Consider the following 15834-nt stretch of genomic DNA (forward strand, 5'->3'; position numbering starts at 1 on the left):
TCTTTTTTATACTTCTCTTTTTACATCAAAGTCAGAAAAGTATTATTTAAAAATTTTTCGTGGTAAGTTGTAAGAAACATCTATAGTACATGTAAAAGTGCAACAAAAAGTATATAATATAATCATATTCTAAAAGTTTTAAAATATAGCAAAATATTTTTTTCATAAATTTATAAAATGATGTGAAAAATGTAGTATACATTTATATTCCATATAAACATTTTGCTTGCTTAAATTTGAATTAGAAATTTCAGTTACACTACACAGTATTATAATTGAGGCATATATCTTGAAATAAAAGTAGAGAAAATAGATATTTTACAGAATAATTAAAATATCAGCATTTTTATTAAATCTATGAAAGAATCTCATTAAACCAAATATCAAATCAGATATACGTAATTTTCTTTTAATCATTTGTCGTGCTTTTAGATTTTTTCTTATTAAAATTCGTACTGAGAAACGAAAATCAAAATTTTTGCTACTGCGCTTCCGGCAAAAATTGTATTATGATAAACCTCCATAGTTAAATCAAGTTCGATTTCCTGAGGACCTGCTATACTTCGTGTCATCACTAAAACAGCTTCTGACGGTTCAGGTCTCTTTAATGCGAAACATGATTCTGTGGCACGTTGGACACCAGGTGGCGCACGTGCTTCTAAAAATGCCATATTGAATTGCATCATTGAGCCAGGTCGATGATATCCTTTCATTTTAAACAGTTCCTCTGGTCTGTTAGATGCAATTGGTAACATGCTCACAAGAGTGATAAAATTATACGAATAATGCGCTGGTTGTCTATAGCAAGTTAGGTCGTTAATACAAGGCCACAGTTTCACACACCGGCTGAAAAATGTTAGAGCTCATTACTTATTAAGGAAAATATATAATATTGAAAATTAGAAATTAAAATAATAGATATTTAATTATTTAAGTTGCCATTTTCAATTTTTTTTTTATATTCTCTGCATAGCAATGTGTTCCTTAATGAATAAATTAACTTGTATTACCTAATTTGAGAGTACTTTGTCTTACTTATTCAAATTCAAAAAACTATGTTTATATTAAAGATCATTTTTACATATAATGAGCACATATATAATATGCTTAATACGCTTACGCGATACACACATACATATATATATATATAATGTAAATCCATTAGATTTTTTAATAACACTGTCCAAGAAATTTTAACTTTTTCTCTAATCTGTAATATCCATTAGGAGATTCTTGTAAAGTTTACTTTCCTGAACACGAATCTGTAATTGAAATTGCTCTGTCGCCCTCAGTTTTCAAAAAATGTGAATTTTTCTAAAGAAGCACGATTTTTGGTTAAAATGAAGAATTAAATAAAAAGTAAGAACGTTAGGAGGTTCATTGTTATCTTTCAAGTTAGGTGAAAGAATACCAAAGTTAACAATGACCATAATTATAATCATCTCTGCTTTTGAATAATTATAACTAGTTTGTAAAACATGTATAAATTATCAAATTTATTATTAATAACAAATTGTTCGCATACACGACCGGGGTAATGGCCCTGTAGCCATGAGACTGGATATGGGCCTGCGGTTGGACCCCAGGGATGATTCCTTAATTGGTTTCTACCCTGTGGACCGATTACAGAGTCTCGCTAGGGGCCTTCAGGTTGATTTTCGATATCTCGCTGGTTTGTCAACCACCTTCGTTCGCGAGTAAGTCATGGCGGGGTCTGTGGTGGCTGGGTGGGCTAGGTTCAATCGAAAGGGTGCCGAAGCACGAAGTTGTCTTGTAAATGAAAGTATATCACGTAGACTAGTCTTTCGAATAACCACGAACTCGTTCAGGTGCGTCGCAATTTTTCACTTGCTCCCGATTTGCATATTTTATTCCCTATCTTTACGGCAACTTGGAAGTATTAGAGTCTGTTGAAATAAAATATCCTAGTGCTGCGACAATAGAGTTTCAGTATACCGGGTCGAAGTCCCTTTTGTAAGACACGAAATATAATAAAGTGTCAGTAGATTCGCCTTAACTTTTTTCGCTCTAAGTTAGATTAGGGTATCTTTGATACGGATAGCACCAGTAGGATGCGCTTCTAGGATGCATGTCCGTATCTCGATGCGTAGCCAACTTGATGGTGAGATCTGGTAATTGGTATCGTTTTCTAAAAATTGTTTTCACAAAAATATTCACGAAAACGCTGAGAAGTATGCATGGTCAGAATTCGTGTAAATGATATAATTTCTTAGAATTTTGTCGACGAGCGACTTTCTTCCATGTTATGTTATCCTAATACAAAATCCTACAATTGGCCGTAAATTTTACACCATGGCTGCAAAAGTATTGTCCAAAGAATTCTTGGAATTCTGTCGTTAAGCGACCTCCTATCATATAAAAATACAAAATTGGTCAAATATTCTTCACCGGTCAGTGAAAGTTTTCGGAATTCGGAAATGACGTCATTTCTTGGAATCCTATCATCGAACAACCTCCTTTCATATTATGTTCGCCTAATAGAAAATTCCCAACATTGGCAAAGGATTTCATGCCAACGCCAATTTTGTAGGCGTAAAAGTTTTGGAAAATGATGTTTGCTTATTAAGTATAACAAACAGCGGGAGCTAAGCCTGTTCAGAGAAGGTATTCATCAAGCCAATAAATTAAACATAAAAAAAATTCATAACTATATTCATAACCATAGCAATCATTTGAGTTGCTCGTCTACAAACTATATAGCTCCATTCAGTGTTTTTATGTCAAATTTATTTTGTATTATCTTAACATACCGCTACAAAATTAAAAGGGGAAACCTGCTATTAGTCCATTCAAAAAATATACTCAATATGTTCCAATACAATCAGTTATACCGCGCTAATACTTAATAAATTAGACAAAGATAGAAACTGAAGCGACATTCGATCAGCGCCATCTATGATTTTTAACTCAAAGTTCGAAAAAGTAATAGGAACATAGAATGCGCAAGGAGGTCGTCTGACGCCTAATCATGTGATAGACAAGAACAGCAAGCGGTTAGAAAATGACAGAGATGATCTCCTTGTACATTCTGTATTTCTGTTACTTTCTTGAGCTTTCGGTCCAAAATCATAGATGGCGCTGATCAAATGTCGCTTGAACTTTTATCTTTTTCTATCTTATTGAAGGAATTAGTGCCGTATCAACGGGTTTCATTAGGGGTATATCATATTTATTTATTAACAGGAGTCATACTGCGTTCGACATTTTGCTGCACATTTTAGACATATTTTTTTCATCTCTTGCTATTTTTACAATAACATAAAAGAACAAACAGTAATTATACTATTTTACGTCAATCCATCCAAATACGATCCTACATTAATTAATATGCTATTGGTTGTTTTAGAATTTGGATAGTATAGAAATCACAAACGGAGACCAAAGCAATGAATAAATAACATTAATGTAAATACAAAAAAGAGATGCATATATATTTATGTCGTTTATATGTAAAATCATAATGAATTGCATTTTCTTTTTTTTTCGTTCAGTGTTATATGTTAAATCTATTGTACTTGGTATTGGGATTACGCGTAGTTACGACACTGTCAAGGTTAAGGGAGCGAGCAATGGCTGCGTGACGGTAAAATCCTGTATATCGACGAATATTTTCTCGATCTAATCGAATTGAAAACTATTTCGACAATTCTATTCTATAGTTTCTTCTTCAGGAAAGCCTATAAAATACGATACCGTATGACACGTTTGTGTCACGTAAAGAACTTTTTGAAGAAATGCACGGATATTCCATATAGAATACATTAGGCGACTTATTTTTAGATTTTGATAACCAATTATAAATATTAAGGAATACAAATAATTATAATTATGGACATTGGTTAACTCGAGATACTCTCACCTAACTTTTAAGATAAGAATAAACCTCCGTTTTTAGAAAAACTCACAATTTTCGAAAACCGTGGGTGATAGAGCAATTTCGATTACAGATTCGTTTTTAGGAATGTAAACTCTATAAGAATTACCCAATAGATACTTCAGATTAAAATTCACGTTGAACAGTGTAATTAATCGGCTCTTACTTTTTGAACGATAAAATATAATTTTATTCCAAAAATTATAATTGTTTAAAATTTTTGCGATATTAACATCCCGAGAAACAATATTCTTTATCATAGATTAGATTAGTAAGAAAACTGTACTTACTTCTTCTTTTCAGGATCACGACGATATCCTGAAGGACAACTTATTTTATTACAACGGTAGCCACCTCTGGTATTGTGACAAATTTCATCTGGCCCTCTGCAGATTGGTCCTGCCTGACATTCGTCAATGTCTTGGAAAAAGGAAACAGTCGATCATTTTAACGGAAATATAATGTTAGGATCGTAAGAAAGTCAAGGACATAAGAAATAACTTGAGTTTCAACTAATGGCCCAGATTTTTGATGACTAGGTCAAGTACAAACTGGACTACGTAATTGTAAGATAATGGTGGTAGAACACGCGTTAATAAACCAAGAGTGCCCAACGTGCATATAACGTTTTACTAGTTTAACCTTCCAATGAAAATTTGTATCTTTTTCTAAGAATATACTATTTTGTACAAAGTTTTAGACTTTGAAAAAGTATATAGAAGTATATAACAAAGGTTCAAAATAATATATATTAAAAATCATGGTATAATTAAATATAGAGTAATTGCTCGTGAAAAAATAGATCAAAATTATGACAGAATACAATTTTAATTTTATTTAAAGCTTTGTTTTCGAAAAAACTGATTTTATAATGTTACAAAATTCACATAAACTCGATATTTACTTTAATCTTTATCTATCATATCACACAAGATCGATACTGTAAGTAATAAAAGTATATGTAAGAAATCATCTCATGTCACAGTTATATTATTGTTATAACCATACTTTCTATATAATTTATAAGGGTAAAATTAAAAAAAATTATAAATGACTAACGTACCTTCACAAGTGCGACTATTAAGTCCGAGCTTATAACCATCTGGGCACTTGCAAGCATAACTACCTGGTGTATTTTCGCAAATTCCTACACACAAATGCTTGTCTTTAAATTCCGTGCATTCGTCGACGTCTGTGCAAGAACGATTATCAGAATTTAGCCTGAATCCAGGTTTACAGGAACATTTGTAGCTACCCCATGTATTGAAGCACATGTGTTGGCATAAACCAGGGGTTCGTTGACATTCATCGATATCCTGAAATTATTGTTAATTAGAAAATGATGGAAGTAATTTGATTATGTATTTTTATATTAAAAATATTAATTAGGTCGCGATTCTCTTTTAGAATAGTCTTTAGAATATATAGGGTAAGATAAATTTAATAGGGCGAAGAAAACGTATTAAAAAGAAGTAATTCCACTTATTTGTCTCTACTAATACACATTCTTATTCAATAAAATGATATTACTATATTAAAATAAATAAATGCTAAGAATCAGCAATTAAATATAAATATCACGATCTTCCAGAAAGAACACTGTATCCCCTTTAGAGATCATGACTCATCCGTTGATAACCAATGCATTAGAAGGTTCCAGAAATTGACTTTTTCGAATACATTCTAATGTCTGTCTACAATTCTTTAACTTTATACTTTTGAACATTTTCTCATATTTAAATCATTAAGCAATTAATTTTTAACAATTATTTTTAAATAATCAAGAATAATAATAGAAAAACTAAACAGAAAACCAAATTTTTAAAGGAAATAAAATTAATGTTTATAATTCACCTGGCAACCAGAAAAACCACCAGCATTTTCAAAACCATTCTCACAATTGCATCGGAAAGAGCCAACGGTATTCTCGCATTGACTATTTGATCCGCATACATTACCATAAAGACTACATTCGTCGATATCGACACAGTCTTTATTCGGTCCAGCGACATGTCCGGCTGGACATATGCAAGCGTAACCACCTAACTTATTTTCGCACGTTTGATCAGGAGTACATTCATGAGTACCATTCGCACACTCGTCTATATCAATGCAGTATTGTCCTGATATTGGATCCAAAGTATACCCATTAGCGCATATCACTTTAGATATACACCTAAAATTAAAAATTTTAAATATTATTATTATTACATATAATATTATTATATTGATATTTCTAAATCAAGAAATACATTTCATTGCATAATAACACGTTATATGACGATCTACATATCATTGATACTTTACCATATTATTTAATTCATAATTTTTAAAATTTTTGATGTTATTAAAGATTTATAGCTATCTTTTGGAAACAAGATCTTCCTTTAGTAGAAAGTAATTTTATAATATACTTATATAAAGTTTCATTAAACAGTTTACTATTATAATTAATTTTACATTACGATTATAACTACTTATGCTTTTCTCATCATATAAAATTTGGAAAGAAGCACTTATTTAATTAATTACAATAATATAATTCTACAAGTTGTTCTTAAAATAATATACCATTATAACAGGTATGCTATATTTTCAATTTCAATAAAATTATCAATGTCCTCTTTCTTTACAATCAAGAGAACAGATGTGTCTATTTATCTATCTCTATGTCTATACATATATTAAACATCCTCTTAACCGATTCTTGAGAGATTAAACCCCTATCCGGATAAATGAATAACTGCTTAATTTGAAAATACATTCTAAGTATCATTCATAAATTACAAATATAAATATGATATAAGATAATGAATAATATGTATATATAATACACGAAGAAGTCAATTTTTTGAATTTTTACTTATACGAGAAATTAATCATTTTTACCTACTTTCTTTTATTAAATCATTTACTGAAATAAAATTACGTCATTATTTTATAAAAGATTCATCAATGATAGATAAATTATTCCTGTAAAATATATCAGTTGTTACGCTGCTGACCTGTTAATGAGAATATGGTCGATCAAAGCAGTGTCGGATAAGTGGAAGTCTACTGTATTAGCTTTCAACATTATCTTATATATATTTATCAAAGACAATAAATAGGTTCAATATATATATTAATGTACCTATAAGATCCAAGGGTATTTATACATCTCATTGTCCTACCACAAATGTTTGGATTATTTTGACATTCATCTATATCTACGCATTTCCCTCCAGGAAAGGGTTCAAATCCATGTGGACAATTAAACGGTTCCTGAGAAGTTGGTAAAGTAGTAGAAACAGATGTGGTTTTTGGTTTATTAGTTGTGGTTGTCGTCGGTGTTACTGTGGTAGCAAAATGAGGTTGCGCAACCGGTATACGTGGGTTACGATCGCATCGATAAGAACCAAATGTGTTTCTACAATGATAACCTCCACCGCAGTCGTGTGTACCAAGTAGACATTCGTCGTCATCTTCGCAGATCTCTGTGGCTGCATTTAGCGTATATCCTGTACCACATGATAGGTAACGAGTGCAAGTATAACTACCTATAGTATTATCGCATCTCTGCCCGTGGGAGCAGTTATCTTCCTATAACAAAAATAACGTTTATTACACTAAACGACATTTCAATGGAATTGTTTAATTTGTAATAATGATAATTGAAAACAGTTATCTTTGTTATTCTTTGAGGACAATTGTATAACTGATTAATTTATATTTGGCACTTAACAGTGTATCAAAAATGCAAAATTACACAGCTCAGATTTTTTTATCATTATTTTATAAGAGTTCATATCTTTTCCTAAATAAAATTGCAAATAACTAAATAGGACAGATATACTACAGTGCAAGTTATCTGATATGAATCATGGCCAATGAATAGATTCCTAGTTCTGTCATTATGATAATCTTTTAGCACATCATAAATGTATTACATAGCAATTACTAGAACGTTTAATATTAAAATTAGATATTAAAATGTCCTTCATAATCTAAATTCTAACTTTCATTATTTTTTATTGTTTCTGTTAAGAAGTATCAAAAAGTGATTGATAGGACATCATCCTACAAATGAAGATCAGTTAACTACTATAAGGAATGAAAAAAATGTTTCAAGATTATTTATATATTTATGAAGACGAGAAATACGTTTATAAATTCAGAAAAACAATTTCTAATATAATAATTATTATATAGAAATCTCTACTTGTTGTAAAAAATAAATTAACATTGAAAACGAATATTTTATAGAATAATATAGTCATATTAACGATCTTGAAAAATTAAAAAACGTAGTCATCCTCAATACTACGTTGAGTGAAATAAGCTTTTATGTTCCAGGGACTCTTTACATTACTACATAATACAAATAAAAAATATTATAATATAAAAATAAGAAGATATTAAAATCTGTTCTATTACAGATTTTCTAATTTAAATTTAAATTTTCGAATGGTTCTTCTTGAAAAATTAACCAACACCGATGTTATTCATGACATGAACGTTAAAAATATGTACCAGCGTTTGACATTCGTTAATGTCCACACAAGCTTGAGTTAAATTCTCGCGTCTAAAACCAATCTTGCATTCACACTTGTAGCTTCCCATTGTATTAATGCACTCCTCGTCACTAGTACACGCATCTTCTATCTCTCGACATTCGTTGATGTCAACGCAACGATTCTTGACCAATTTCATCCCCGGAAAACATTTTTGATTTGGTGGCATAGTTGTAGTTGTTGTAGGTGGTCTTCTAGTCAATGGTTTTAGAAGTTTTGCACAACTATAACCTCCCGGTTGATTATAACAAACTTCTCCTTCACAAGTATCCAAGCCTTCAGCACATTCATCGATATCTGTTAAATGTGATTGTATATCTCTAATAAATAATTTGTTTAAAAGAATCAAGTTAAATAACATTTTGTAACATTATGAGCTATTTCAAGCAGCAAGGAATATTTTCAATCTTTATCGTAATAAACAATTTTTAATGTAATGTAAATAGTAAGTTGAATAATGAAAATGAAAAATGAACATTTCCGGAAAGGAGTTTTAAATAGTCTAAATTATTATTGTAATGCATGTCACATACACTATTTAATCAAGAAATTTAAGAGATTGATATTGATCATAAATAAATTTAGCGAAATTAGGATATTTATTTGTATTGTAATATGTTATCAGAATTATTTGCATACATAGAACAAGCAACGAAAAAACATGTTACAATTAATGTATATGTGTATATTAACAACAATGAGCTTGAATTACATACAAACGATACAATTGCTTTACATGCAACAAGCAAGCATACATGCTGTTTTAAAATATTCATTACATTTCTCAATAAATTAAGCTTTATACGTTTGACTCAAAACTTTTCAATTTCCATCCTGAAAAAGTTATAAATTATTGAAAATTAATTCATAAGAACTTTAATTAAAAAGTTATTCTATTTGTTTTACATTTTGACAAATTAAGATTATGAACATTTAAAAATTAATGCAGTAAAAATTTACTACTACAATTTAATATTATAAAGTATAATATCACACCACTACAATTGAATGCAATTTAATAATGAAAACTTGTTAACATATACCTGTGCACTTTCTTAATCGAGGATGATATCTAAAGCCGGAAGGACAAGCAGGTTTCTGTCGTTGACGTTGTCCATACGATGCAGGTCTTTCGCACCTGAACACGTTAAAATAGGTAAAAGATTTATACACTTTGTCTTCTTGTACCTAATCTAAATAAAGAAATTCCAAATTGTGCTTAAATAATTCTTAAATTATATAGCATCGAAAAACATAAAACTTATGCAAATAATATGAGATATTAAATAATCTATACAAAATATACAACATTTAATTTTTCATAAAGAAGTATTAAATTAGTATACCTATAGCTTCCAGGTAGGTTGACGCACTTCTCAAGTAATCTGGAATCACATTTGTATTGACCAGTAACGCATTCATCAATATCTTCGCACCGTTTAGTAGCTAAGGAGTATTCATAGCCCGCCTGACAAGAAGGTAATCTAGTCAAACATTCAAAGCTGCCATTTTTATTCACACAATACTGATGTAATTCCAATTGACAAGTGTGCATATTTTCCAAGCACTCGTCGATATCGATACAACTGCCATTAAAAGAACGTTTGTATCCGCTGCTACAAGGTAGTATCAACTCGCATAAGAAGGAACCGTTTATATTGACGCATTTATGAGTGCCCTGTGGACAATCGTGTCTGCCTAAAAGACACTCGTCAACATCTTGGCAACCTTTTGTAGCTGTATTAAAATACCAGCCAGTGGTACAAAGTGGTGAACACTCAAAGCTACCTAGGGTATTATGACATTGTTCGTGGTCTCGACAGCCTGTACCCGTTGCGCACTCATCAATATCCACACATTCTCCACTTTGTAAATCTCTAGTATATCCATGTTTACAAGGCTCCAAAATCAAATAATGATTCATGTTCTAGAAAATAAATTGTACATATTTCTTTTAAACGTTCAAATTATCTTTTAATTGAAAAGAAAAAACAATCCTTTAAAATTTTGAATTTACAATAAGAAAGGTAAATTAGTAAATTTACTATTATACATTAATACCTGCATTTTATGGTTCCTATGAGTACCTAACGGTCTATTAATCGCTGTTGAACTTATCGTTGTTGTTGAAAATGCTTCACAAGTATAAGAACCGTTTGTATTGACACAATAATGAGTTGATATATTACAAGAATGTAATCCAAGTGCACACTCGTTTATATCTTGGCAAAGTTCTTCCTTTCTCCTTGCATGGTAACTATTATTAAGTACTTGAAAACCAGATGGACATACCGGAGAACATCTATATCCACCCTCAAAATTTATACATTGTTCACCGGTGGTACAATTTGATAAATCATTACTGCATTCATCAATATCTGTCAAAACAAAAATAATGATCAATTAAAATGAAATAGTCGATTATAAATGAATATCAAATGAAATAATGATAGTGGATAATAAGTTAAGTGGTTATTATTACAAAATAATATAAATATATAATGTAAATATTTTTTCAAACGAAAATAAATATGTATCTTTAATTTCAAATTAAACAAATTAAACAATAATTAATAAGATTAAAATAACAACTATAACAAGATCCGAAGTATTTTTTAATGTCTTGCTATAAGAAATGATAGTCCTATACCAATACAATCTGAACTTCGATGATCAAAAATAAATCCTTCTTCACAAATCATCGATTGATTAACAATTGGAGACATTGAAGTTTCGTATCTATGCGTTGTACGATATGAATAAGTTTGAGTATTTTCTTGCTTCCCAGTTATATTTGCATTTTCCTGTTTTACTTCACATCTAATGAAATAAAGTAAATAGATATTGGTGATTACCATTATTAATTAAAAGCAATTCTTGTTTAATACATTCAAGTAAAATGTAGAAGAAACGTACCTATAACTTCCTATATCATTAATACATTGTTCGTTTTCTTCACACGAATGCAATTGTTCTTTACACTCGTCCACGTCTATACATGCTTCTTCAATATCCTTCATTGGTTTAAAACCCGCAGGACAATTCAATGAAGTTGTTTCTTTCTCGATTCGAAACCGCCCGGAAGATAAAGAATGATTTAAAGATAAGCATTCGTAACTACCTACTATATTTTTGCATGAGGTATTTGAGTTCGGGCAGGGATTACTAAGCTTAACGCATTCATCCACATCTATGAATATAATATATAATAAATAATAAACAATGTAATTAATAACTAAATATTTATAATTCTTATTAATTATATATTTATATATTTATTATATAAATAGAAGAGAAGTAGTGAGTGCTTAATAAAATTATCAAGAAAGATTATCTTTTAAATAAATGTATGAGATGGTTATTTAATCTTAGAGATGCATCAATTTAATAAGAGGATTAAATAAATCATTTAAACAAACAAATTACATAGTATATAAATAGTCTAAGAAAATTCTTACTCACATGCAAACAAAGTACATGCTGAACCAACTCACGTACTAGCATTCGAATTAAACTATTCCCAGACATTCGATTAATTAATTAAGATACAGAAGGTAGTTTTTAATTATAAATATATTTATACATGCACATACCTATAGAAGAAGTTATAAATATGAGAGCAGAAGAAACTTACTGTTGAAATAATAGATAACAGTTCATTATCATATTCGTTATTATCAAACAGGTGAAGCATTCGATTAAATAATAATCATATTAATAAAACAAAATATCTAAGAATAGTTACCTATACAGGTACCCAAATTAACATCGTAAGCAAATCCTTGTTTGCATTTTACATCACATTCATAAGCACCTTCGGTGTTACGACATTCTTCTGTTGCTTCTGAGCAACTATGTATTTTTTCTTCACATTCATTAACATCTAGAAAGGGAATATTTCATTACAAAACTAAAGACAAGAAATTCATTTTAAAGTTGAACGAATGTTATGTAGTACTTTATAAATAAATTAATTATTATAGAATGTTAAATATTTACAAGGTCAGTTAATTACAGATATGTATCATATCCAATTGTAAACTTATATTTTAAATTGTGTAATAAATACCTTCACATTGCTCTAACAACTTATTAAATTTAAATCCAGCAGGACACGATTTTACTCCTTTCATTTCTAGGCAACTAAAACTTCCTTGTGTATTCACGCAAAAATTTTTATCTGCAGGGCATGGTTTTGGTAATATAAGGCACTCATCTATATCTAAAAACAAGAATTGAAATTAGATAACAAATTGCTTATAAATTAAAATATTCCCACATTTTTCTTCTAGGAAGAAAATTACAATTATTAATTACGATTTTCTTAAAATAATACTTATAATATAACAGAGTATAATTATAATTAGTGTAATTACTCATAATTACAAAACACATACAATTATGTGATTAACACATCATTAAATATTATAATACACTTAAATAGTTATAAATCTTTTTTCTTATATTTGTATAAACAAATAACTTATTACAATTCTACTCATATGATTAATAAAAATTAATAAAATAATTTCTTATATCATGCGAACATACAAAATGTTTCACCATAACAAAACTTCATTAATCAATCTGAGGTGTGAGTTTAAATACAAAATGTCATATAGATATATTATCAAATATCAATAATTTTATAATCACTATTTATGAGAGTTTTTGTTTTGCCCATTTTTATGTGTCCTGATGGCCTAAATAATATTTTAAAATTACTAATCGAACACAATAACATTTCTATTTTATTTACTTGTAGCATAATTAGTGAAAAGAAGTATAACTGAAGTTCTGTATAATTTTTCTTAAAACTAAAAAGTTATTTTTTACTAAAAAATTATGTAGCAATTTTAATTTATGATCTTTCAGTGTTACGTTCTGAATACTGGTAAAAATAAAATCATTCCATGTGATAGTGAAACGATAATGCTTACAATTTGTATTGCTGAACTTTCTTCTCACTGAAAATATACAGACATTAATTCCATAATTGAAGTATATTCTTCATTGTTCGTCCTTAGTGAGATTAAATTGAGCTTAAAAATTGACGATATTCAAACGAAATAATGTAATACCTATGATAATCTACATATGAATTTAAATACATATTTGTTGAAATATTTCAGATGAATATTTCAGACAAAAACTAAATTAGTGCATTTACAATTAAATTATTTATATCACTGTACTAAATAAATTAATTATTATTTAATTTTTATGAAAATAATTGATCTTTTTATATACAACGTCAAATGTTTACATAATTACTGCTTTACCACAATTATTACTATACTTACTGTTCAACACTTATTCTGAATGTTATTTTAGAAACAAATTTTTAATTAAAAAATATACACTACATCATCAAATAATCAAATAATAATTAATATCACTTAAAAAAATATTTTTTCTTTAATTTACTATTTAATAAGTGATCTTAAATTATTATTTGAAACAAATTTCGCTCTGGTCTGCTTTGATAGATTTTCGTAAGGTATTCATCAAAGTATGTAAGCAAAAAGGAGTTAACTCTTATTGTACAATATTTTCTTGTATATTTCCTGTATATTAACAATTTTAATTTACTCCCATACTATAAATGAATACATCATATAACACATCCAGAGTTACATTCAATAAGTTTATGTGGATAAAATATATTAAAAATCGCAATTATAAAATATAAAAAATATGAAAGATTGAGCAGTTTTGGTATGAAATGTATTTATACCTGCACAAAGACCTGTTGCCAATTCCCATTGATAACCAGGAGGACAGTCTTCATACGGAACAGTTTTGAGTCTATCTTTTGACATGCATGTATAAGATCCTATAGTGTTCTCACAACGACCAGGACACAATCCTTTTTCCATACACTCGTTCACGTCTAAGCAGTGGGATATACAATGCCAACGAAAGTAACCATGGACATAAGCGAAATTACAGCGCAAAATCACAAAAAAGATATAACGTTTGAAAATAAAGCTCATATCATTAAGCAAACATAAAATATGCTTGAAAATAAACTTAAAACTCGAGAAACGACGAAAATTTTGTAATGTCAAAACATATTAAAAATGAAAAAGAAATGAAAATAAGCAACTCAAATGAATAACTGCTCAAAGTTGTACGAACTTATTCAGATTTGTTCAAATGTGTTTAAAATAACATGCATTGTATATATATGTACGTTGTGAATTAATTCATGAAAATATTTCACTATCGATGCTTTTAAAAATTCAACAAACATAAACTATGTTTCAAAATCAACTTGAAACGCCAAAATTTTCGTAATGTCAAAATGTATTGAAAACACACAAAAAAGAAAGTAATTCGAATGAGTTGAATGACTTCGACTCAAATATATGCTTGCTTAAATATATTCAAATTTGTTTAAACTCGTTTCAATTTAACAGCCATAATCTATGATGTATGTACACTGTAAATTAATCCATAAAAATCCATTAAACTATTGCACTGCTAAAACGTTCGAAAGTTCTTCATTTGAGAAATATTAATTAATAACTACTCATATCTAATGAGTTATTAACACTTACCGTCACAAACCTGATTGGTAGCATTGTAACGATAACCTTGTGGACAAAGAGATGAAAAGTCCTCCTCCTCGTCTGGAATGTTACTTCGGCTTTCCGGTGATTTAGGCATGCAAGAACGTTTGTCATTCGCCAGTACGTAACCAGGATCGCAGCTGCATGTGACCGCAACCCCATTATCCGTACAACGCTGTTCACATGGGTTACTGGATTTACACCTAGACCATATAAAATTCAGATAATTAATCAATTCATTAATTAATTAATTAATTAATTCAACAAATATATATTTTTCAGGTTTTATTATTGTTAGCATCTAAGAATACTAATATTTATTTTAATAAAATATCTTGAGCCTTGGTCATAATTGTCAATATTTAACAACAGTATAGGAATAAATTTTTTAAAAAGATTTTCTTCTATACTCGTGAGTTAGAAACTATTCATGATACCAAGAAATGTTTTAGATAAAAGTTGGACATCAAAAAATTTATATTAAAAATATTCACTGAAATAAATATAAACTGCATAACGTAAAAGAACGCTAAGTAGTAGTGATTAGAAATAGTATGAAAAAATATAATAGATCTACTAGAAGTAATAATTCCTTAAAGAAATATAAACCATATTTACAAAATAAATATCCTTTCATTGTTAAAATATATAATTTTAAGTTAGATAAGTACATATATTTTTATTAATTGTTAATGTCTCGAGCCAGAACAAAATACAATAACAATAAAACTGTATTAGAAATAATACAATAAAGTCATAATAAAAAATAATAATTAAAAATTGTGCATTTTAACATTATAATACATTTTTA

The 15834-nt window shown here is 28.9% G+C and overlaps 1 protein-coding gene across 1 annotated transcript in view; it reads right to left on the reverse strand.

Annotated features, from left to right (window-relative positions):
- Positions 1–425: 425 nt before the first annotated feature.
- The window catches only part of LOC108549226 (fibrillin-3), a 23936-nt gene continuing 8527 nt past the window's right edge, over positions 426–15834 (reverse strand). Inside the window, exons 5-19 of the mRNA XM_017902515.1 lie at positions 15012–15226; positions 14186–14341; positions 12518–12670; positions 12194–12331; positions 11365–11638; positions 11099–11268; positions 10510–10826; positions 9795–10375; positions 9492–9586; positions 8408–8745; positions 7029–7477; positions 5750–6071; positions 4959–5211; positions 4186–4315; positions 426–846 (exon numbers count right to left, since the gene is read on the reverse strand). Coding sequence (XP_017758004.1) covers positions 444–846; positions 4186–4315; positions 4959–5211; positions 5750–6071; positions 7029–7477; positions 8408–8745; positions 9492–9586; positions 9795–10375; positions 10510–10826; positions 11099–11268; positions 11365–11638; positions 12194–12331; positions 12518–12670; positions 14186–14341; positions 15012–15226 — 3994 coding nt within the window. The 3' untranslated portion in view covers positions 426–443. The remainder of the gene's footprint in view (positions 847–4185; positions 4316–4958; positions 5212–5749; positions 6072–7028; positions 7478–8407; positions 8746–9491; positions 9587–9794; positions 10376–10509; positions 10827–11098; positions 11269–11364; positions 11639–12193; positions 12332–12517; positions 12671–14185; positions 14342–15011; positions 15227–15834) is intronic.

Source organism: Eufriesea mexicana, unplaced genomic scaffold (genome assembly GCF_001483705.2).
Source record: "Eufriesea mexicana isolate 0111107269 unplaced genomic scaffold, ASM148370v2 scaffold1849, whole genome shotgun sequence".
In the NCBI taxonomy this organism is placed as follows: domain Eukaryota; kingdom Metazoa; phylum Arthropoda; class Insecta; order Hymenoptera; family Apidae; genus Eufriesea; species Eufriesea mexicana.